The sequence below is a fragment of the Lagopus leucura genome, unplaced genomic scaffold (genome assembly GCF_019238085.1).
Source record: "Lagopus leucura isolate 7727_CA_CO unplaced genomic scaffold, USGS_WTPT01 Super-Scaffold_100002, whole genome shotgun sequence".
Lineage (NCBI taxonomy): Eukaryota > Metazoa > Chordata > Aves > Galliformes > Phasianidae > Lagopus > Lagopus leucura.
Window position 1 is genome coordinate 497765 of NW_024962263.1, and position 26154 is coordinate 523918.

At 41.5% G+C, this 26154-nt stretch overlaps 1 protein-coding gene across 6 annotated transcripts in view; it reads right to left on the bottom strand.

The window, feature by feature from the left end:
- TNS3 (tensin 3) overlaps positions 1-26154 on the bottom strand; it is a 223624-nt gene that overhangs the window by 164827 nt on the left and 32643 nt on the right. For 2 of the 6 annotated variants that reach the window (XM_042869077.1, XM_042869079.1), the window contains exon 2: positions 404-515. In XM_042869077.1, the coding sequence (XP_042725011.1) occupies positions 404-515 (112 nt within the window). Of the gene's footprint in view, positions 1-403; positions 516-12063; positions 12133-25408; positions 25443-25809; positions 25881-26046; positions 26122-26154 lie in introns of those variants that run through there. The other 4 variants (XM_042869080.1, XM_042869081.1, XM_042869078.1 and 1 more) reach the window with 4 other exon arrangements.

The window sequence follows — 26154 nt, forward strand, 5'->3', positions numbered from 1 at the left end:
GAATTTTAGCAAAGTAATGCACAGAATAGCCTTCATGGCTCAGTGAATCAGTGTCACTTCGTCAGTCTGAGGCTGAATTCCATCTGTCAAACACTGAGCACACATCACTCGCACAATCCTAAGAGGCCCTGGCTTAGTCTGGAACCCATCCTAATAGCACAGTAATAAAAACACACAGTCCAACTGCCTATAGCAGCTCCTCCCCCACACTAAAACAAAACAAAGAACATAAACAAAAACAAGGCACAGTACTGCATAAAGAAGGAAATAAAGTGAGGTAACATTTATATTCAGTCCACAAGGAAGTCCAGAGTCACTGATTCCTACAGATTTTGATATTAATATGAATTTTATTTCCTTCTAATTGCAAGAAATTAAACAGAGCACATCACATATTACTCACCTCTGCATGAAATGCCTTGGCTATCAATTGCTTGTTTGCAGAATCCACAAATTCTGGGTTTCTTAAAGGACTTGTTTTTGAAAGTATGAGACTTCGATACTGTTTCTCGAGGCTGGAAGAAAGGGGAATAATGTTAGATCTTCTCTCAGCTTTTCAGTCATACTTTTAAACGTAACAGCATGTCTCTGGTACTCCCTGTCTCACATGGGTTTTCCGCTCTTAAACAAGGGAAGTAACAAGTCATAAGAAACTTCTCATGCAAGACATGTTATATCTTAACGCCAGATTTTCCTGTGACAATCTTCTACAAAGAAACAGAGAATAATCTCCACAGTATGAACAGCATTCTGACCTAAGGTCTCACCCATATGAAAAGCTGCACTGGTTCAGCTTATACTGGTTAAAAATTAGCTAAGTAACGCACTCAGTTATCATGGTAACCAATATAACTTGCCTTGCTGCAGCAGAGTTTAGTTTCCTTACTAACTGAAAAGCACCAAGAGCAAACAGGCAAGTTTGGTTTCAACAATTTACTAAGTTTAAAATCAATTTTGCTTTTTTTCCCCTTGCATAAGAAAATACACTGAAGTTACTTCCCCCTTCCCCCCCGAGTATGTCATAGTAACTGAAATATTATATTAAAAAATAACAGTGAAATCTCTAATGAGGACAGAAAAGCAAAAAATGCCATATAAGCTAAGGCTTCTATATGGCTAATTATTATTATGGCTTTAAGAAACAGAAGGTTACTGAAAGTCTGAAACAGAGCTCATATGTCCTCTGGAAGGGCATAACAACCTTCAGTTTCATTGGCAGACTTCTGGAAAATACCATTAATTGTGCAACTGAAAGCTAATTAACTTTTCTGGTTCCTTCCTTTCATTAAGTATTCAGTAAATCAAACAAATAAATTACATAAAATAAGGCCATTATTCATTAAACAGGTTAGGAAAGCGGGAAAGATTCACTGCATCATGCAATGAGGTTACCTAGGATTTCTTTGTGGCTTTGAGCAACACGGCCCTAGACAGAACGTTTAGTCATCTCTAAAAATATCCACATTGAAGCTGCTGTGAAGGCACAAGAAATGTCTTAAAAATGATGCGTCACAGACCTCAGCTACTTCCACGTGTGTTTCAACAAGGGCCTACCTCGAGCTTCAGAGGAGCCCTTAAGAGCTTAAGTGGCAGCAATCAACTCCGAGCAAGCCATTTAAGTGTATCAGTTTGCAGAACTTAACGAGGGAAACAGCAGAAGATCCCTTGTCAGTAGAAGTACTGGAGAAAATACTGGACAAGGAAGTCTGAATTGCACTTAGTGTCACATCAGACATTTCAACCACTAACCACAGAAGTCAAATTCCCTTACACCTCCCCATTTCTAAACTTGTTCAGATTTTCAGATTTACATCATGCTACATCACATTAAATCGAAGGCTGTTGTCATAATTTACATCAAATTGGCATTCACAAGGAAAAAAAAAAAATCTTAAAATCTGCCAGATCTTTTTTTCATAGACTCACAGAAGCCTTAGAGTTGGAAGGGACCTCTGAAGGCCATCTAGTCCAACGCAATGAACAGGACACCACAGCTAGACCAGGTTGCCCAGGGAATGCCCCAACACAACGCTCGGTAACGTGCTCCAGTGCCTCACCATCCTCCCTGTAAGAAATTTCTTCTTTACATCCAACATAAATCTACCGTCCCTGAGCTTGAAGCCAGTTTTCCTTGTTCTATTGCCACAGATCTGCTAAAGAATCTATCCCCTTCTTTCCTGTAGCTCCCCCGCAGAGACCAAAAGGCCACCTCAGAGCCTTCTCTTCTCCAAGTTGAGCAGTCCCAGCTCTCTCAGCCTGTCCTCATAGGAGAGGTGCTCCATTCTGTGGACCATTTTTGTGGCCCTTCAGTGGACGTGCTCCAACAGATCTACATCTCTCCTGCACTGAGGACTCTGCATCTGGATGCAGTACTCCAGGCGAGGCCTCACCAGCACAGAGCAGAGGTGCAAGATCATTTCCCTCTACCTGCTTGTCACGCATCTCCTTATGCAGCCCAGGATATGGCTGGCTTTCTGGGCTGTGAGGGCACATTGCTGGCTCACGTCCAGCTTGCCATCCACCAGCATCCACAGGTCTTCTTTGGCAGGACTGCACTCAATCCTTTCGTCCCCCAGTTTACATTAGTAATGGGGGCTGCATCAATCCAGGTGCAAGATCTTGCATTTGGATTTGCTGAACCTCACGAGGTACTCCTGGGCCCACTGCCCAAGCCTGTCTAGGTCCCTCTGGATAGCATCCCATCCTCCTGGTGTGTCAACCACACCCCACAACTTGGTGTCATCAGCAAACTTGCTGAGAGTGCACTCAACCCCACTGTCAGGGTTCCTAATGCAGGTCTATCAGCCCCAACTCCAACCCCTGGGGGACATCACTCACCACCAATCTCTATCAGACACTGAGCCACTGATCATCACTGTCTGGATGAAGAACTGGCTGCAGGATTAAGCTCATTGAAAAGTCCACCTATCAAATCCGTATTTTTCCAATTTGGAGAGAAGGATGTTGTGGGATACAAAAGGCATTTCTGAAGTCCAGACGGATTACATCAGTGGCTCTTCCCCTGTCCATCAATGCCGTAACATGGTTCTGGGTTTCTTTCCATTTGAAAATACAGACGATGTTTCTGAAAAGAGTAAAACGACCAGGCAGAAAACTGTCATTACATCCATGTAATGCAACTTAGAAAGTTCAAGCACTGTGCCCAAAGATCTGAGGGGCTCTCCTCTTCACAGCCTCTTTTTACCTTAAGAATTAGCAATACCATCATCTCCACTGGTATTCAAAGAGTTGCTGTGGCTTCTCTGCTTTGTAGATAAGAACATACATTATGAATCATAGAATGACCTGGGTTGGAATGGATCTCAAGGATCATGAATCTCCAACACCTCTGCCTCATGCAGAACTGCAAATCTCCCCATTTAATACCAGACCAGGCTGCCCAGGGCCCCATCCAACCTGGCCTTGAACACCTCCAGGGATGGACGGGGCATCCACAGCCTCTCTGGGCAGCTGTTCCAGCACCTCACCACTCTCATAGTACAGAACTTCTCCCTGACATCCAACCTAAATCTTCCCTCCCTCAACTTCAAACCATTTCCCCTTGTCCTTCAGTTATCAATCCTTTCAAAGAGTCGATTCCCCTCCTGTTTGTAGGCTCCCTTTAGGTACTGAAAGGCTGCAATGAGGTCACCCCACAGTCTTCTCTTTCTCCAGGCTGAACAAGCCCAGCTCCCTCAGCCTGCCTTCATAGGGGAGGTGCTCCAGTCCCCTGATCATCTTCATGGCTCTCCTCTGAACCCCCTCAACAGCTCTCTGTCTTTCTTGTACTGGGGTTCCAGACCTGGACACAGTGCTGCAGACGGGACCTCACAAGAGCAGAGTAGAGGGGGACAATCACCTCCCTGTCCCTGCTGGACACTCCTCTGCTGATGGAGCCCAAGATGCCATTTGCTTTCTGAGCTGCAAGGGCACACTGCTGGCTAATGTTAAGCTTTTCATCTATCAAGACCCCCAGGTCCCTCTCCACAGGGCTGCTCTCAAGGACTGCTGCTTCCAATCTGTATAGATGCCTGGGACTTCTCTGACCCAACTGCAAAATCTCAAACCTTGCCCTGTTGAACCTCATCAGGTTCACCCAGGCCCACCTTTCAAGCCTGTTGAGGTCCCTCTGAATGGCTTCCCTTCCTTCCACCGTGTCAACCATTCAGCTTGGCGTCATCAGCAAACATGCTGAGGGAGGGTGCACTCGATTCCATCAGCAATGTCACTGATAAAGATGTTACAGAGCACCGGTCCCAAGACAGAGTCCTGGGGGATGCCGCTCACTACTGGCCTCCACCTGGACGCAGAGCCATTGATGACCACCCTCTGCCTGCAGCCCTTTAACCAACTCATTACCCATCGAGTGGTCCACCCATCAAATCCGCATCCCTCCAATTTGGAGATAAGGATGTGGTGGAGAACCATGTCAAAGGCCTTGCTCAAGTCCAGGTAAATGACACTGGTCGCCTTTCGATACACATACATGTATCTGTGTCTTTCTGATTTTATCTACTCTTTTCCCTCCAGTGTTCTACTTCTGGCTAAAATTTAAAAGACACGTCTCCAGCTCTCTCCAAAAAGGACAGTTTTACACTATTTAAATTTTTGAAGAGATTCACAGATGAACTTCCCAGAACCTTCATTCTACATCTAGACAGACCCACCGCTCCTCACCTCCAACCCTCCTATTTCCTACCTTCCAAACACTTGTTCTGGAATTGCACAAAGCACCTGTCACAAGAACTCACTGTTCAGGTACTGACGATTAGTGTTGACATTATTTGATGTTTGTCTCATATGAAACAGACAATTACTTAGCTGATCAATTAAATTAATTTTACTTTTAGATGTTTGGAAAATATTCTGCAACACAGTCTGTGCAACTCAATTAAAATATATATATATGGACTTTTTGTTTCTTACCATTATACTATCAGTTCTCCAAGCAATTCAGTTAAGTAGTTCACCTAGGAGATTCAGTACTACAACTGTTTACATATGAACTCTGTGTAATGTACTGTGAGAACTACAGGACCCACAGTTCCTTTGTTATCATCTGGTACAGTTTCTTCAACTCTTTGCTTGAATGCCAACAAAAGGAGAAAGGAAAAAAAAAAAAAAAACACAAGAAAACCACCATAGGAGAGAACAAGCAATTACTCTTTTTTTCACAAAGCTCAAGGCTGGAATCTAAATTGCTTGGAATCGCTAGAGGCAAAAACTGAAAGAAAACAGAGAAGAACCACAAATCACAAACTGAGATTTTGCCCACAGAGTAACTGTAATTGCAGCAGGTCACAAGTGCTACCATTATGAGACCTCTCTTTTTCAAAACAGAGGCTCTCTTTGCTTACCACACAAGGAAATAGAGCATTTTGGGCCATTCTTTGCTCTCTATGGCACACAAAGTACAACAAAGACAAAAGTTTACTCCATACTTATATCATCGTAACAGAGCAAACCGTTTCAAGATGTTTACTGTCATTCTCAGCTATGATGAATTTCAAACATCTATTATCAGTGAGCATTTTCATTATGATCATCAAAAAATTTCACAGCAGATCTTTCGAAGCCGTATGTAACACTTCTGAGATGCTTTACATTTTAAGAAAAGAGAAAGAATTTAAACAACAGACCCGATCCAGATTTCAATTAAGCCAATAGCGACTAGAACATTTAAGGTACAGAATTTGCTATGTTGTGTTTTTTTTGGTGTGGTTTTTTTTTTTTTTTTTTTTTTTTTTGCAAAACAGGTACAGCGAGTCCTCCTTGACAGAATCTTAACATTGGATTATTAATTATTACACCCCTGGAAGAGGCATTCACTATCTAATTTCCAAGCACCACACTACTTATCAGTCACAATACACAAACTACCAATGAAGAAGAGAACAGACCAACATTTCTACAACTCCCAGCACATTTCCATCACAAGACTATAACAGCAATAATGATGGTTAATATTTTGTTTCTTAAACGTAATACAACTAAATCAAACATCTCAAACAATCTCCAAGAGGAGTACATACCTTTACTCTATCCCAGGAAAATAAAAGACTTTGAACTGGCTATTCACAACTTCTACAAAACTAGTTTCCTCCAAAGTCATCCAGGCAGCAAATGACGCTCATGTGGAAATACAATTTCCAATACAAAAAGATTCTATAATGAAGCTGCAAATTCCAGATATTACTTCATAAGGAGGAAAAAAAGGCAAGATCTGTTTGCATATTATTTCTCTACCTCCAAAACCTCTAATAATCTATGTAATTACTCAAGATGGGAGAAAAATAAAAATAAGGCCCCATAAGCTTCCCCTATGATCTTACTGTCAGATTTTACACGGCCTATAAAGCCCTCTTAGCTCAGCAAGCAATTATATAAAGCCAAGATTTTCTTGTTGTTCACTTCCTGCTGATGGTCAAACACTATCCTCTTTTCTGACTCCACTAACTAACTTACTAACCAATTTTATAATTACCAGTTATTCTCTTCATGTACTCTTCTACTCCCAGTAGCAGCTTTAATCACAGGCTAGTATAAAGATTGTTGCCATTACTGGAAATACACGGGGAGTTGGTAGCAATGTATTGGCAGAACAGGCATTTCAAGTTATTTCCCCTGTATAACTGGCATTAAATGCACCTACTATCATACACATCTAAGTACACACAAGTAGTAACACCAGTGAATACATAAATTCTGCAGTATCTATAGCATACTGCAACAATATGGAAAAGCTGGGGGGAAAAACAGAAAAACCCAAAGGATTTTTACACAGATTGAAATAAGGCATTTCTGTCTCACCCACATTTTGAAATTTATTTCTGTAGTGGTGGACATAGCAAGAACAAAAACAGAAGACAGAAAACAGCTACTTGTAGTACTATCACTACCATTTACTACTATTAGTTAGCTTAAGAGAGACAGCAAAGATTACAGTATTTTTTCAGCACTGTGTTTATACCACATTTCTTCAGGGTATTTCATTACAAAAGAGAGACAAGCAGTCCAAGCTAGGAAAGACTCATTTGACTTCAGATTACTTTGACAAAGGGAGACAACATACAGTGTAAGCCAGCCCAACCCACTCTCCTCCTGCACCCTTGCTGTACCATGGACATTAGAATCTCTGCCCGTTTATTCATTCAGTCCATGAACAGACTTTGCTGAGCACATTAAGTGTAGAGCAGTGTGGTGTGCTGTGACAGCAGACTGAGAATGAGCCAGTGACACGCCATGGCAGCCAAGAGGGCAATCTGCATTGTGGAGTATGCTGAACACAGCACTGCCAGGTGGTTAAAGGCGAGGGCTCTCACGCTGTGTTTAGCTTTGCTGCAGCCTAACCTTGAGCACTGTGTGTGCAGTTCTGAGCTCCACGACACAAAGAGGATATTAAGGTGTCTGAAGTGTCACCAGAGAAGAACAGCAAAGCTGTGAGAAGAGGTTTAAATTAGATATTAGGAGGAAATGCTTTACTCTGAGGGTGGTGAGACTCTGGAACAGGCTGATCAGGGAAACTGCAGATGGCTCATGGCTGCAGCCATTTAAGGCCAGGTTGGATGGGGCCACAGGCAACCTTGCTCACAGCAGGGAGTTGGAAATGGATGCTCTCTAAGGTCCCTTCCAACCCAAGCCATTCTATGATTTCAATTCACTACTTTTGTCAAACTTGGAACGTGTTGGTTCTTTCTGCCCCCACGCTTTTGTGGCAATTCTCAGCTGTTTTATCTTCATCAAAGCAAATTCTCACTACTTCTAACAAGGGACACTTTCTTGTGCTTTAGGATTGTTCGTTCTGCTTTAAACTTACCTACCATATTTATGCTTTTGTAAAACCTTGTTAAGTTCTTTATAAACTTCCTGTTTCTCCAATTGAAGAGTCCCAATTCTCCTGACCAAAATAAGCTGTAATACCCCCTCAAACATTTTAGTCACCACTTTCCATTCATCCTCTCCTCTTCTACCATTCACTTGAGGAAGTAGGGATCAGATATATAACATTACAAAGTTTCAAATCTGCAATTAAAGGAAAAAAAAAAAAAGGGGGGGAGGGGAGGGGGCATAGGATTGCTCCACAGTTTGTTCAACTCTTGTATAGCATGTGTATCTAGATCTTGATTCCCATGCTCCTAATTGTAGCTGTCAGAAAAAAACATTGGTCACGTACAGACCCCTACACAAAGCTTCGCACATCAGCTCTTCACTTAAAACTCCGAACAGACACAAATCAGCACAGGTTATGATAAAGAAGCAGTAGCATAAAACTAGTTTGCCATGGGATTCTGGAATAAGGGATGGCAGCCTTAACAGCTCTATCAAGGGATGCATAGTGATCTGTCACTAAACACAGCAGCAACCTCACTGCTCTAACAAGAGACAAAACCTACACCCCAGAGAACTAACTATAATTCTTCCAAACAGCATATATTTATATTTGTCATTTGTAGGCATTCCAAATTTATACACTATACTAGCACCAGAACGAGGATCCTATCTAAGACAGCTCTTCATTCTTATTACCCTTTCTTACCTCACCACCACCCACCTCAAAGAGGAACATTCATCTCCATCGCTTACAAGCACTCCACTCCAAGTTTTAAATTCTCAAGATAAAATTCACTTCAGATACTTCAGTTTCCTTTGAAAGATGCTTTCCATTAAAAAACAGAAGTAGCACAAGAGAGTAAAATCCTTAGGCAAGACTACCAAGTAACCCTCACTTCTTACTAGCTACTTCCAACTTGAAACACAACATACAGAAGTGTTTTCACGTTTGCCTTCTTCCCAGATGGTTTCAAATTGTTTCCCTTATGATCTCTATGAGATGGCAGCCCAGCAGACAATAGGGTCTATAGCAGAAGGGAGCAGGCCCCTTCATTCACTCTTCATATATGTAAGAACAGCTGCTCTCACATTTTTCCATTTCAACACTTCTTCATATTTTAGTTTCAGCACTTTTCTCTCTCCAGCACATACAAATCTGTATTTGTGGAAAAGCAATTAGAAGAAAGATGGAAAATCCATTAAGACCATAATTACTCCAGAAATCTTATTATTTTCATCCTTGTCTCCCTGGCAAACCAACACTTTGTTCTGCGTGGGTGTACATAAATAGGAAACTCCTAAAGCAACAAAGGACCGTGTATCATGAAAGCTCCACAGCTTGCTTTATTTGTGACAACTGTGACGCTACAGCAATGAATACATAAGGGTTTCAACCTTTCACATAAAGAAAGCAGAGAAAGGTATCTGAAGACTAACTTCACTTCTTGAAATAACAGGGGGAATACACTATTTTTGGATGTACCTGGTTGGCCTTCAAGTTCACATAGAAGTAGCATGAAGAACATGAACAGGAGTAGAAATTCAAACAACAAAACATCTACTCTTCTTTTACATTATCCTTACCTAGAAGACCTAATCAAATCTCTTCCCACTGCAGATATATAGCTGCAAGTACATGAAAACAAGCAAAGAAATACCTGCTTCTACATACATTCACCCCATCTCAATAGTCCTTCATCTGTTAACAAACACACAAAGGTCTCCCACGCTACAGACTGGTGAGTTTTCACCAGAGCAAGAGGCGAGGTGAAAAACACCTCTTGCTAACACTATTTGTATGCTTCCTGGTGTTCCTGTGTTATCTTGTCAACTTGGTCTATGGGATCGAGCTGATGAAAAGCACTCTACCCATAGATGTAGATTTTATCTTTTTTATTTTCTTCTGATATTACAAGATCCATCACCCTTAAAACATACCTCTCAGTGTTTATCAGGTGGTAACAGCATACTAAATTAGAAAATCTCCACCATATGACCCTACTGGTATTAGTCACAGACAATACTGTACAGAGTCCATACTCACCTAAGCCCTTACAAGCAAGTCAAAAGGAATTTCAAGGAAGCAAAGGCATGTACTAGGTAGGTTTGTATTTTTACTGAATAACATCAGCTCTAATAACCACATCCACAGAGTCAAACAATCAACAGTACAACAAAATTCTCTGGTTCAAACTGTCATCCATGTACAAGACTTCTACAGTGCAAAGCTACTTCAAAAAAGATTAATGGAGAAGCTGAGGTAGGACTGACAGCAACAGGTACATCACTTAATATAAGAAACACCAAAATAAGGCCCCTACTCTGATCCTTACACTGCTTCCATCTCTTACTGATAAGGTTGAGCATCCTTCCCACTCTGGTACAGGTAACAGTATTACAGTAATCTGGTTGTTCAAGCTTTGGCAGGGAAACAACAGTAGATTGTTTTTTGATTGTTGTTTGATTTGATTGTTGTTGTTAGTAGCACACAGAAAAAAGCAACACTTAGCCAGTGCTTTCTCTTTCTGTATGGATATATCAGATTCAAGATTAGCCTTCATTTGAAAGAGGATCTCACAGCAAGTGTGATAAATTACATATTCAAACATAAATGCTGCAGTACTTGGCTTCCAGGTCTGAGAACAGTAAAGAAATTCTCCAGCAAAATATACCGTTTTACTGTAAAAGAATGTGTCTACAGCAAGCCATTCATCACAGTTATATCTACCTCTGGTTATACAAGTCTGAAGTACAGCAAAAATGTCTGATTACGTTAGCCTTATCTCCATCTTACTACCCAAGTCATTTTCAAGGCACTGCAGTAACAGCCTGATAACAATCCTGTCCATCCCAACGGCCTCCACCTTTCCAATCAGCTGTTCCTATTCAAACATTAATCCATGGTTGGAATACAAGAAAGTAATAGTCTTGACAACTGTCATCTCTTCTGGACACCAATTAGCACAGAGTGCTACTAACCTGCAGTTCTGCATCATTCCTTCCAGACAGGAAAAGATTTGACGCTACTGATCTGAGCAGCTTCATCTCACCCACCACGTGAATGAACAAGGATAACGTACAATCACTTAAGCGAGAGAATCACAGTGAGCTACAAGATCTCAAACTCTTAAGGAAACAGAAATCAAACACAATAAACGTTTATAAAACTACTAGATAGCACTTTCTCTGTAGCTTACTAATTGCTCACTCACAGAGGACAAATAGTTAAACTCTTATGTTGAGAAGAACTACTATATCAAACAGTTGTTACTATCTCAGATCTATTCCCTTCTTTTAGCTCAAAATAACTGCTTACTCCAAATTTCCAAATAACCGTCACAGTCATCTCCCTGGTACTGAGATTACAAAGAAAATATGAACTGATAGCACAGAATCACAAAACGGCCCAGGCTGGAAGGGACCCGAAACATCACCACATCAGACATTCTGTGTGGGAATGGAGCCTAGATGAGATTATCCAGCACCCTCACCACTCACATCCTGAAAACACCCAGTGATGGGCGTGGGGCAACCTGTTAAGTTTTTGGTCTAATGTATCCCTCTCGCTCTCCTTTACACAGAATGCACAATTCCCAAGTTTCCTGCAAACATAATGACCATAAAACAGTCAGAATATGCACTGATCTCCAGAGCAAGAGTATACACCCAAACAGGGAATACAAGAAAGAACCATCTCACATTACATTTTCAGCAAAAAAGGTTATAATCCCTTACTTTTGCCATTTAGAATATCCTGATGTGTCCAAACATAAGAGAAGCCTACTGCCTGTACACCCGTTTTTTTTATTTTCATTACACACAAAGCTTCAAGGACATAAGCCTGTTTACAGGCTGCAACTCTCAGCAGCAGAAAAACCACAAGGAATTCACAGATGTGATTAACTTTTTCCAATTAAAAACATTATCTCACAAATATCAGCATATAAATTACAGGCTGAAGCACTCAGAAATGAACATACCTTGGTTTGTCCACCTGACAACTCAAACAAGCTGTTGTCAGCCTGGTTTAAACAAAGGGTTGCTTTAATTAGTGAAATATTACTAACTGACAGGGCAAATTCCAAAAATACTTGACTACAATTAGATATCTCCCCCGTAACGTGACGGAAAGCACAACAACAGCAGAGCTGCAAGATACTGGACTGCAGTGAGTGAGAATCTGCTCAAACATAACAGCAGTGGACACAGAAATAAGGGAAAGAAGCTGCTTACCCCTGGAAGGCCTCGGGTAGGCAGGGATCTCCAGCAAGAAATGCCCTCGCCTGCACTGCCAACCTTATATGAGGTCTGGGAGGAGGTGGATCCTGGCTCCACCCCTTCCAGTCACTCAGGCACATCACACACCTGAGCCCCCTTGGGTTGGCCCTGCCTTCCTACCAGGTGCCCAATCACTGTTTCAGCTTGGACTTAGCATTTCCCTATACCCCCTCTCCCCAGCATTATAACAGCTTTTAAATAGCAATTAACCTCTACACGGCCATGCTCTAAGCATACCCATTTACCTTTTATTCACCAAGCAACAGTTAAGTAAACCATATTTCCCAAATCTGAGAAAGCTTCCCAGTGAAAAGCTGCCCTTATAACACATCTCAATCCTACTGTTTCAGACCCCACTCTGACTGAAGTTCCTCTGGTCTACCTCTGCATCCAGTTCAGCATGGCGAGGCCATGGCAGAGGTGGGGGGAGGAGACAGGCAAATAAAAGCAAACAGAACAACTGTTCCAATCAGTTTTTTTATTTCAGGCAAAGTTCAACTCACAGATTATTACTACACTGCACTGTGCAGTTTCTACCTTCCTCTAGCTCTGATTTTTCATTTTTTCACCTTCTAGAAACTTTTCAGTCCAAAGTGATCAAAGAAACTGAACAACAGGAGGTCTGACAGCAAATTAGCAGGCCAGAGCCACTGTGTGCCAGGCTCTCACCTGTGCCTTCACAGACCTTTATTCATTACCCATATGGTGTACAGCCACCATGCTGTATTTATGCACAATAGATACTTGAATTGTGGAGATCAAGATCACTTCTCTCTAATCCACTGCTAGCAGAACAGGTAATGAAACAGCAATGCTAGAGCAGATACTTTTAAACAAGGCAATGTTGTCATTGTGCAAACAAAACAAAACAAACAAAAGGACAGACTTGTGGTTTTTTCTTGGAGAAAAAGACTGAAAACCTTAAAGGCTACACCAAACAAACCAAACTTTGTGGTTTAGTAATCTGAACTACTGTACGCCAGACACTGAAGTATAACAAATGAATCTCTTCATGGAGAACACATCCATATACACAAAATAAAAACTGTATGAAACCTGTAGAACAAATAGATGCCCTTCTGTTCTTACTATTCGCATGTGCTGAACATATATGACAATCAAATCCTAATCTCAGTTCACATGGAGGTTTATATTTAGGGAATCTCCTACATAAACTAAGAACTCCCATATCCTTATTCAATAACAAACAGTTAAATACAGGTAAGTGCTGATAAAGAGCCAGAGCCAAGTCTTAAATCTCATGCAAAATGTCAAGAAATCTCATATAGTCTGAAGGCATCTTCATGTAAATACAGATGAATAAGTGTCTATTTTTAAACAATCATAGATAAAGCAAGAGTTTTACAGCCGTGCTTGCCACCTACATTTTTCTTACATTCTTGCCATCTTGTCTGGAACTCCAGCTCAGCAGACAGAAATGTCTTCCTGGAGGCAAGAATGAACAAACTCTCCCCAATTAGAGCCACGTGTGGGCTATGAGCAATTTTCCAAATGTAAAAGGAAAGGAGAGGATTTGCCACATATATGAACAAGCTAAAACAAGTCAATCTGCAGATGGAATGGATCAAAGTGTCTATTTGAGTCACCTCAAAATTAATCCCCTCCAAGAATGTCCTCCCTCCCCCACAACAGCAGTCTTCCTTTAGTCCCTCTTAGAGGGAAAAGTCAAGCTCAAAGAACAAGCATCCAGGTCTTTCAGATGAATACCATGTTCCACCGAATATATCCATCCACTTTTCTCCTAAAAAGATTATATTCTTCCCCCTCTCCCCTCCACTCTCAGGCATGCCATGCAGATAGCCACAATACAATTTTATTCCCATGGTCCACCACACACAATATTGTGTTTTATCGAAGAAGTTCACAGAAAGAGGCTTCACTGCAGGTTCAGCTTAGGAATGGCATCTCTATTACATAGATATAAGCGTCATCTTAAAAATGATGCATCAAATCAGATGCTTTGCAGTGAGATTGCTTGGAAGCTGGAAAAAGTGAATGTGAGAAGTTAAAAAATACTAGGAGAAGAAAATAAAGTCAGTATGACAGGTAGTTTCCAGGATATCATCAGCATTTGCGTTGCAACCAACTGACTGTATTTTAAACAATACTTTAGGTGTCAAAATCACATCACTGATACCAAAATCTTCTATACCTTTCTCTTAAGCAAGCTGAAAACTCAAACTATCCTCATTTGGGGTATACCTGAAAAATAGATCCTTGCTCTGCTGAACTGTGGATGAGAAAGTCACATTCTTTTATAAAAGAATCTAATCCAGGTTTATAAATATTTGGGGTGTGGGGGCCATAGTGGTGAGGCCAGTCTTTTTTCAGTGGTACGTGGAGACAGGACGAGTGGAAACAGACATAAGCTGCAGCACAGGAAGTTCCACATGAATGTGTGCAAGAACTTCTTTACAGTGAGGTGACGGAGCACTGGAACAGGCTGCCCAGGGGGGGCTGTTGGAGTCTCTTTCTCTGGAGATGTTCAAGACCTGCCTGGATGCCGACCTGTGTGACCTGGTGTAGGGAACCTGCTTTGGCAGGGGGTTGGACTCGATGAGCTCTAGAGATCCCTTCCAACCCCTACAATTCTGCAATTCTGTGAAAGCCTTAAGAAGCTCAACACTAATGTAAGTTGCCCAATTCCTTTCTTGTAGAAGCATTAGAATTCTCTCTTTAAAAAAACAAAAACAAAACTACCTTTACAGTGTAGGCAATAGGGCGCTGAGACAGTCTGCTCAGAGAAGTTCTGGAGTCTCCACGCTTGGATACAATCAAAAGCTGTCTGGACATGGCCCTAGGCAACTTGCCCTGTGTGGTTCTGCTTGAGCAGGAGATCAGACCTGGCAGCCTCCAGAGGTCCCTTCTCACCTCAGTCTTTCTGTGATTCTGCGAAACAGAAAACCCACTAGCCAATGAGATTGAATAGAATTATAACAGAGAGCAGCCCTGAGGGTAAGGATTGGGAAGTGTTGATCGATGAGAGGTTCAACATAGGCAGCAACGTATGCTTGCAGCCCAGAAAGCCAACCATATCCTGGGTTGCATCAAGAGAAGTGTGACCAGCAAGCTGAGGGAGGTGATTCTGCCCCTCTGCTCTGCTCTTGTGAGACTCCACCTGGAGTACTGTGTCCAGTTCTGGGGCCCCCAACACAAGGAGGACATGGAGCTGCTGGAGCAGGTCCACAGGAGGGCCATGGAGATGATCAGAGGGCTGGAGCACCTGCCCTATGAGGAAAGACCAAGAGAGCTGGGACTTTTCAGCCTGGAGAAGACAAGGTTCTAAGGAGACCTCATAGCAGCCCTCCAGCACATGAAGGGGGCCTACAAGAAAGCTGGGGAGGAACTTTTTGCAGGGGCATGTAGCTACAGGATGAGGGGAAATGGTTTTAAATTGGAAGAGGGTAGATTCATACTAGATATTAGTAAGAAATTCTTTACTGTGAAGGTGGTGAGACACTGGAACAGGTTACCCAGTGAGGTTGTGGATGTTCCCTTCCTGGAAGCATTCAAAGCCAGGCTGGATGGGGCTTTGAGCGACGTGGTCCAGAAGGACGTATCCCTGCCTGTAGCAGGGGGTTGGAAATAAACAGTCTTAAAGGTCCCTTCCAACCCAAACCATGCCGTGGTTCTGTGATTCTAATACCACCAATTCTCACACTGGAGTGCTGGCTAGATGAAGGAAGCAATGCTACTGGAAGCTTGTAAGCAAAACCTACCCAGCCCTGCTTAACTGAAGAGCTTATAATTTGGCAGATCTAGTAAATGATGTGGCTTCCCTCATAAGCACAATCAGCTGCTCCAACAACTCAAGAAACAACACAAGTTGTGCCAGGCAACACTAACAGTGACTGGGAACAGGCACTTAAATCACAAATTCCACCTGTCAGATCCATCCATGAGCTTTGAATTTTTCTCGTTTCATTACCATTCATAAATTTGGTACTTACTCCTTTGCAGAGAGACCAAACAAAAATTTAAATGAAAGGGAAAGAAACAATTTTAGCAACTATTCCTCTATTTTAAAGAAGCGTCCTGGTCAGTAACTCTAAAGAATCCTTTTCATTCAGGCCAGAAATAAAGAAAAAGCATAAAGAATACAATTCTCCTTATACTGTGAAACCAAAGGAGAAAACTCCTCTGTTCTGACTCCATTCAAGCCCATCTCAATCACTCCCTTTAATAAACTGTCTAGGCATAAATGAGTTACGCATTTGCTTTATCTAGGTCACTGACAAGCAATCAAAAAACAAACTGATTTATACACTCTCTCAGAATGTCAATTACGAATAACTTCTAAACAATGACAAACATCAGAGTTAACCATACTCTACTAAATAGAATGAGCAGAGAAACTTTCAACTGTCGTCAAGAGCCGTATTTCATTTATTTGCACTGAGATGATGAGTTTCTCAGAGGTAGCAGATGGACTTCAACATACAAGTAACAAACTCATTACAGTTAGTGAAGGCAGAAAGAAAACCAACTCTGTTGCAATCGGAATTATATAATGCAGGACCATAGGATGTGTGAATACAAAATGATTTATGGAATTGGTATAGAAAAAGAAAAGCTTCCCCAATAAAGAAGCAAGCAGAAGTACTGAGTTAACTGAAGCAATAACACAGAATTTCTGGATGTTGGAAACATGAAGAGTTCCTGACCTCACTACAGATTTCTGGCTTAATACAAACAAATGGCTCACTTTTTTTTTCCCCCCCCCACAGCTGCGCAGCAAGTCTAAAATGCAGATTTTTTTTATTTTTTTTTTTTTGCAAGCTGGGGACAAAACAAAGCCCAGTAACTTTCAGAGGTAACACAGACTGTCCAGATACCAAAGAAATATATAACGTAACAAAAACAAGTTTCACAGAGTAGTGCATTAAAATGCTTGAAACAGCAGCCATCACTCAGTTTCCCTGCATTCATAAAAGAAAGTTAGCAATAACTGAAGATGTAGTCACGACTTGTTTGTGAAGTCACACCGTTATTATTGTTTTTGTTTTGTTTTTTGGTTTTTTTTTTTTTTTTTTTTTTTTTTAACACTGCCATGTATATAAAAAAAAAAAAGTTAGGCTTAGGATTTTTGGTTTTGCCCCCCCTTCCAGTGAGCTGCCATACTTCTCTTTCCCCACTAGAAAGTTTCAGTCATTTTGCTGGAAACAAATTCATATACATTTTTCATTAATGAATATCTCATTGCCACGGCATGAATAACCAGTAGAATATGTAAACTCTTTAGGTTTATCCAGTTGCAAATAACGGAGTACAAAAAGCATCGTGAAATACCTCACCATCTGATAAATATCAGACAGCCAATTAACACATTATACTTAAGAGCATCTTTCAGACGTCAGACTCCATGTCTGTATGCATGAAGTTCCTCTGTCACTACCACACACATCAAGTTTATTCAGTAAGTGACACTGTCCCCAGTCATAGATTTCTTTGTTCCGTCATTGATCCAGTTATGCCAGAAGGTCACATATCAGCTGCATCACACTGAAGTTACAGCACATCGTCATGAAAGATTACTTTTTCCTCTCAGCAAATGCACAGGAATCCAAGCAATTCTGAAAACAGTAATTCAGAAAGACTTGCACTCGAACTTAAACTCCCTAATCTACCAGTGCACACAGTAAATTCCATGGCCATGGTAAATGAACAAAACCAACGCCAAATTTTATGTCATTAAGAAATCAAATAGAGCCAGCTCACCGTTTTTCCTGAGAGCTGTCAGGATTGTTAATGACTCCTATGAAAACCTTGTTTTGCTTTGCACATACGCTTCATTTCTCTCACCACTTCAAGTGGAACCGAGGGAAAAAACTCTGCCTGCTTGAACAGTCCTACTATTTTTAAAAGTTTCTCCCTCCTCTTCTTTACAAGTCTTCTGAGCACTTATTCACTAGGGAACAAATTCAAGCAAGTGTACCAGTACTCACAAGGGTAAGCCAAAGCAAATAGAACAACTTGAAAACGTTAGTACAGGTAATGTTTTCTCTAGGCAAACAGCAAGAGAAGCATCCATCACCTTGAAAGACCTGATGAAAGAAGTTTTTCCAGGCTTTCTAGGGAAGGAACAAAATTCACAATAGTCAGAATGGAAGCTGAATGCACAGAAACATGACTCAAAGCTCAGAAGTACTAACAGGCTTCAGAGTTTGTAAACAGAAGTCTCTATTTCTTACTGGCAAGGGTCTGTCTCAAGAGACAAGGCTCAGTTCTCAGCTCTTCCAAAATTCTAGGCTTAAAAGGTGCTGCAATTTCTGCCACTTCAGGTCTCGCCCTGTTAACAGAACCGCCCAGCCTCCTTAAGCAGAACAGGGGAACAGTGTACTTCACTGGGCTTGTCCAGGCAGTCTTTTCCCTTCTTTCAGAGGAGAAAGGCCTACCATCCTGCTCTAAGCACAAAATGCACAATTCCATATGGTTCTGCAATAACAGGAATCTCTGTGCAAGTTACACTTGAAACCCTGAAGTTGCTCTGCAAAAGGCAGGAACAATTAGTGCCTCCAAAAAGACAAAGCGAATCCCAGAACTAAATACCAAGCTCTGCCACTGCATATTAATTTAAATTGTAAGCTTACCAATGACAATACCTGAGTGAGTGAATGACACACGCCGCAACAGCAGTCTGCTCTGCTCAAATTGCAAACCTCTGTGCCCCAAACATTACTCGCCACATTCTTTAAAAGCAAAACAAAGCTCAATCAAAATACACTAAATTGAAGAAAAGCCATTACTTGTATTTCATACCAGCTCAGCTTTACCATGATCTCTGATAAACAGAATACTTAAAACCCACATAAAATCTTATTCCTCCAGGGAACAGTTTCAATATAACCACTCGCTCTAAGTTCTTTACAGAGAGCGGTGAGGTGCTGGAACAGCTGCCCAGAGAGAGTGTGGATGCCCCATCCATCCCTGGAGGTGTTCAAGGCCAGGTTGGATGGGGTACTGGGCAGCCTGGGCTGCTATGAAATGTGAAGGTTGGTGGCCCTGCATGTGGCAAGGGTTGGAGCTTCATGATCCTTGAGGTCCCTTCCAACCCTGGCCATTCTGTGACTCTGTGATTTAAGCACATGTATAAGGTACTAACCAGCTCCACCGGGTGATCACAAGGCGCTAATTTATGGAACTAGGAATGGCAAGACGCTTTCCGCTTCCCAAATGAGCAAAATCCACTGAAAAGCAACTCTCAAAAAGGCTTCTGATTATTTGCCAGTTAATTCTGGCAAGGCAGCTCCTTTATCACACAACTGTTGCCTGTTTTCTAACTATTATCTTAATCTAGGCTATGAATCAATGTTTCACTCCTCATTTTCCCCAGAACTGCTGCTCTGTACTTGCAGATTCCATATGTCATAGCTGTCACACTTTCCCAACTAGTTTCCAAATTTTCTTCCTCTGTGAAAAGCATTCTATGTGCTGCAGGCCACAGAGCTGGGGTACCTCAGAAACTACCCTTTACCTGTCAGGAAGGGTGAGCTTACTGACACTAAATATTTCCCTAATACACAAAAAGAATGTCAATTATCTCCCCAGGAAAGAATGAACATCTGCATTTCAAAATAAAGCAGTAAGCATAACCACAGGAAACAGTTGAAGTGTTACAACTGCATAGAAATAAAAGGTCAAAATGGTATTTCTCTTCAAAGCACCCTTGCACAGCAAAGAAAGGTATTTGCAAAAAGAACATACTACTGAAGACAAAAAGATTTTGGCACGCTACTCTTGCACCCCATGCAGGATGCAGTTCTGCTCGGTTTCTGGCACAGATCCCTCTAGAGACTGATTTTTCTAAAGAGAACTACAAGTCTCATGATTTATTTCATCAGCTCTAAAATAAAACCATTTTGCTACTGGAAAGCCACTGTTTGGAGAAAGCTCTGTGCTGAAAAAGAAAATCACCACAAATGAAGCATATCCCATGCAGCATCAAAACAGTAACAGTAATGCATTCGTTTTTTCAACACGATTTTTAAACCTCAAAGGAAAGAACTCCATAGAAAAAAATTAAAACTCCAACTAGAACTAAATATATTTCTTCCCCTCTGCCATTATAAAGCATCTTGGAAAGCACATGCAACTCAGTATGGATAGACAAACCTTCACATAAGTTTCAAGTCTACACACGTAAGTATGCTTTTCTATAGCTCAGGCAAAGGAGTGGCGGGACGGTTCCAAAATACTTCAAGTTACCACAGAATGTAAGAAAGAAAGAACACAGTACAGGAATGCTGGTATCCATTAAGATATTACAGAACATGAACACTCCCCAAATAATGCAGAACAGCTGGATTAAAGCTACAGCAAGGGCACTTCCAAGCATCTGCTGAAACAAAACATCTGCAAGATGACAAAAAGCACAGAACTTCTTTGAAAACCACTACAGAACTTTAGATATCTCTGGAAAGAGCTGGCAATAAAGAAAGCATGTGTGACAATATTTACACATAAAGTTTACTTATGGGTGGAAGATGCATTTCTAAAATGAATAGATGTATCGCTCACATTTGAAAAACACAATTTGCCTTTCAAAAGCCACAACCAAAGAGCAAGAGCAGCTACAATAAACTATGAATTTTAGATGCTTATAATCTCAGTTAAAAAAACAACCAAAACCAGTATTTCCAGAGAGGAATATTAACAAACAGAATAATACCGATATATTTCACAACACAGATGAATCTAAAAACTTCTTAGCTAGAATACAGACTCCTACTTAAAAGCTACATCCTCCTCAGGGAACTTAGTCTCATATATCCAAATCTGTTGAAACTGTAAGTGGAAATGCTAGATTTCCCAGAAGTTGCAGGAATAGGTCATGAGTTTTTTCTTTTTTTTAATATCCTAAATCAAATCCATATTAATGAAAAAGCTCTTAATAATTAAAATTGATGATAGCAACAGGCTGCGTTTCTAAATCAAAATCAGATACCTCCTTCATTAAACTCCTGAAAGAAGACTTCGCAACTAAAAATCAAGGCACCTAAAATTCAAAAAAAATAAAAATAATCAACTAATGTGGTGAAAATACAGTATTATCAATCTGGAAAATAATCAAATTGTCTTCGTTTCAGTTGGGACAGAACTAGTTTTCTCAGCGTGCCTAGTATGACGCTGTGTTTTGGTTCTAGGAAAAAAACAATCTTGATAGCACACCAACATTTATAGCTGCTGCCAAGCAATACTTAATAGACCTGAGACTGTTCACAGCAAAGGAGGGAACAGGACAGCTGACTTAAAGTGGCCAAAGGGACATTCCATATCACACCACATCAAGCAGAAGTTCTGAAGGGGGGGTGGGAGGGCACCTGGCTCTTCTGCTGCTAGGGGGCCAGCTGGGCATCAGTCAGTGGCATGGTGAGCAACCAACGAGTTCTACTGTTTTTTCCCCCCATTCTATCCCCCATCCCACTGGGAAGAGAGTGAGCAAACAGCCCCGTGGCGCTGAGCCTCCTGCCAGATTAAACATGACACAAATACATTCGGATTGCTAACACTGTAGCAGTCTGGAAAGGCTAAGATATTCAAGGTAAACAAACCCCTAACCAAATACTCAAGAAATCGTTCTCCCAGGTGTACTAGCACACAATACCCACAAAGGTACTCTTTGCTCTAACAGAAGCTATTTTCAGGACGCTGACTGCTAGGGATAGCAGCCCGTTATAGGATGCTTCACCTATTAACCATTAAAGTTGGTGCAAATGGAAGTTCATTTCAACTGAAAATAAAAACATATGTTTATATGTTGAATCATTACTGCTTGCTTTTTCACTGTATCCAAAAGCACAGAACTTTCAGTGAAATGAGACGACAACCTAGATGCCCTCAGCTCTACTCTACTTGTTTGTTTCTAGGAAGATAAACTGCTTGGAGATATCATCACCACCTCTGCCTTTCAGAGAATCAATACAGAACGATAGATTTAACCACTTATAAAAGCTAAGTTCTAGAAGAAACTCCTGAAATGTAAACTTAATAATAAATAATAATAATGTTCAGAGAGCAAACTTTCCCATTATCCAAAAATAAATTAAAAAAAAAAAACACAGATACATTCCCAAACATATTCAACAACCTCTTGCTGCTGCCCCCAAAGTTCAAAGTGTGTCACTTAAGCTTACAACTTTGCAGTTCCTTAACAGCACCTTTTCTGACTCCAAGGCCACTTAACTTCCTCACTGCTCATTAGTACACAGCAAATCAACTTATCACCTTATGCTTCCAGCAGTTCATTATCTCAGCTCTGTCAACCACACAGGTCTGTACCCTCAGGGTAATTAAATAGTAACATATGCAGGGACAGTAGGGAAGGAAGAAAAGGTGAACATCTAGTCCCTGTGAAGCTACACTAAGTTAATATTGTATTAGTGGCACTACAATGGGAGCTGTAGGCTATGGAAATTCTGCCTTAATACACCAAGCACGTAACTATAACCCTGCACTGAACTTACAAAGTTCTGAATGTGCAACACCAACTCTATTTTTAAACTACACAAAATATTATCAACTTTAAAAGCACAGTTGCACAGTAAAATACATTAACAGAGCAGATTACCAAATCAAGTAGGTAAAAACTGCGTAGGGAGGGGGTGGGGGTCTTACATGTATAAAGTGCTTTACCATTACCACCACAGACTCTCCCACACTGGCATAAAGACAGTTTAATTTATGATCCTAAGCCAATCTCCCTGCTTTCTCATTTAGCAAACACAGCTAAAATGAATACAATGAAGTATACTCCTGCCAGTGTGCTACGGATGTTGCATGAAGCAGGGTAACATACTGCTCTATTCCCAGGTAGAAAATATCATCTTCCAGGTTGCTTTTCTGAAAGTCAGTTTTCATTCACATGGCAGGCCTAACTTTAGGAACACTAGCCTGCTAAAACTGACAATTCCAGGATACCTGCTTCCCCCGCCTCACACTCCTCTCCTTGGTAAAATAATTTGCTGCCGAACACCTGCAAACACATGCATGAAAATCCCTACCCTCATGCAGGCCTGTGGCATAAGAAACAATTAACCAATTTCCAAGGTCTGAACTGACTTTCAGGAGAGGATACAGTCACCTGTACACCTCCTCCTTCCAGCCACAAAGGTACTGACGTCAGGAGAAGCAAACAAGCAGGAAAAACAAAGAAAAAAAAAAAGCTGCTCATTGTTCCCAGCCTCTTCTGTCACACACGTTTTCCTTCAGTCAGAGTCTGCCTCAAGAGATTTTCCAAGAGAAGGTTCTTTAGGGACAGCTCAGGTGCAGCTGATATACAAAGAGTGTCATTCAGATTTGGTAACTTCCACATGCTTCAGCCCTGTAACTGAGTCCCTTGAACAGGAGACCCACATGTAAGAGCAGATGACTTCAAGAGGTTCTTCCTTCCCTAGCATTTCCTCCACTGATGTTAGTCAGGCTTGGCCAGTCAACCCACCTTAGTGGGAAACAACACACTTTGTTCCACAGTGCTATTTCACTCAAGCAATTCATTTCAATTCTTACACTATCAGTGTGAGGTAAATGAGTACTTAACATCTGGACAAACACTCCATTGCAAACTTCCCAACTCTACTTAATGACTCAAAATAAGCAATCATTAGCCATGCAGTACTTCAGATTACGCTTGATGGGTAAAAATGCATCCAAAAGCTGTACTGGTAGCAAACACAGCTGCAGAACATACATGGCCTTTCTCACAACAGAAAAATACGATGACAAACAACAAGGTGCAAACCATCTCAATCACTTTTTTTGGTTGCCCCTAACCCCCCTCCAAGAAAGAATTAATGCTTTAAGTCTTTGAGAAGTTTTGCAAAGGCACATTCAGCATTCATTGCTATGACAAGAATTGCTCACTCTCAGGAGATAGTCAGTGGGGATCAAGATCAGCATACAAATGAGTAACAACTTCTTCATTTAAGTGACAGCCAGAAAAACTTTACTGGAAATTCTCATTAGGAATAAAGCAGGACAGGGGGCCCTACATTTCAACGTCTAGCCAACCTTTTATTTCCTGCAGTACATTCAGTGACTTCTACGTTGACTTTTCCTGCATTGCAAATGTTTTACTGTGTTTATTTTTCCTTCATTATAGCTTTTCTTCAGTTTTAACACTGCTTGCTATTTTGGTTTCCATCTGCGGTTTGGAGACACACAAGTAATTACACTAATAATGTTTTACTCAAATAACTCTCACAGATGCAAAACAAAGTGCTTCTTCATTCTCTACCAGTTTGGCAATGTCAAGAAAAGTTGGACACAGAAGCGATGAAGAAAATCTTTATCTGCTTGTCAGACCCAGAAATAATTACTATATTCTTTCAGTCTATTGCACTATTCAGAATCTCTGATACTGCATTTTCTTCTAGCCATAGAACTTATGGTCAAAGAGAAATCATCTCCTAATACATTTAACGATGCGCTCATAGCCACCCTACAAGCTGCACTACCACAGTTGCACTATTTTTGTGCCCAGATATAAATACTTTCTGCATGAAGAGGAAACGAGCAAGACAGAGAAGCTAATGCCCACAGTAATTATACCCCTGAAATATCAAAGTTGTTTCGTAAAACAGAGATGCAGACAAATATTTGGGATTAAGTCAGAAGTTGGAAGGAAAAAAAGAAAAAACCTGATTAAACCATTTGTAGCTGCTGCGTGCTCTAAAGAAATTGTCTCCTGTGGCATATGCATATATATTAAAAAACTGAATGTTTCAATTTAATGCATGGAAGGCACTCCACCACGCAGTTCTAAGTCACTAGCACCTGTACCAACTCCCAATTAAATGACTGATTAAGTCCTCCAACAAACATTAATTATTAGAAGTGATCGATTTAATTGGAATGAATCATAAGGAGTCTTCTGGCTATTAAGATGAAAAGCCCACTATCTGCAGCACTTCAGAGGCTCTATTTTACAACTTCAAAGTCATCAAGAATCTCATTTGTTTCAGAAAAAGCCCCATTTGGTCTTCCATACAATAAATTTAACCAACTCACTGCAGCAGTTCCTTTTAAAAATCAGCCCACTAGAGACATCTGTGTTCAGTAATACCCAGAAGTTTCCTATCAACCCAACAAACAAAACAGACAAAGTCTCCTTCATACAGGTATAGCCTGTATTAATTTCCTACCTAACAGAAGGTAAACACTGTATTTGTAGATAATAACACACGGTTTACCCTATTTTTAAATCATATCATACAAAATGCTACAACTAGCTGATCATTATAAGTTTGAGAACGTAAAAATTTGTCATGGCACAACTCTTTACCATTCAGAATAAGGCTGTTCTGATTTTGAAGATTACAAACCACCCCGAGAGACTCCAAAAGCTGCTTACAACACGAGTCGCTGGCAACAGACACAAGGGTTCTGAACCTTGAAAAAATTCCTCTTCATAGTTACAGAATTTGTACTTTCCCTTCTATAAAGGGGGAGTTTTGGGCAGCGATAGAAGAACACAGCGAACAGAGAGAAGTTCGCCATCAGGAGACGTTTGAGGCGGTGCCCGCTCACCAAGCGTCCTGCTACGACAGAACTACGGCTGTTAGCACACGGCTTCACAGCTGCCTACAGCCCGTCAAACGCCGCCCGAGGAGCGAGCCCCGAAAGGCTGCCGCTCAGATGTCCGCGGTCACAATTACCCCCTTTCCCAGATTCATGTAACCTTACAGGTGAGCGACAAACGCCTCGCCGCTCAGCTCCCCGCCGCCGAGGCCCATCGCAGGATCGCCCCGCGCAGCTCGGCGGTACCCGGCTGTGGCACGGCCCGCCTCCGGGCCCGCTTCCGCCATCCCGCCCTGCCCGCGGCGCCTCAGCTCCAGCTGCGCCTCACCGCTACCTTTACCCTCTCCGCAAAGCGCACCCTCGGACGCTCTCCCAGAAGGGCCGAGATCCCTAAGCGCTCACCTGCCCTAGCACGGCAATCCCCTCCCCTCGAGTCCGGCCTCCCGCCCGGCCCGCACTACCACAGGCGAGCAGGCCCCAGGACGGGCCCCGGCGAATCCGCGCCGCGCC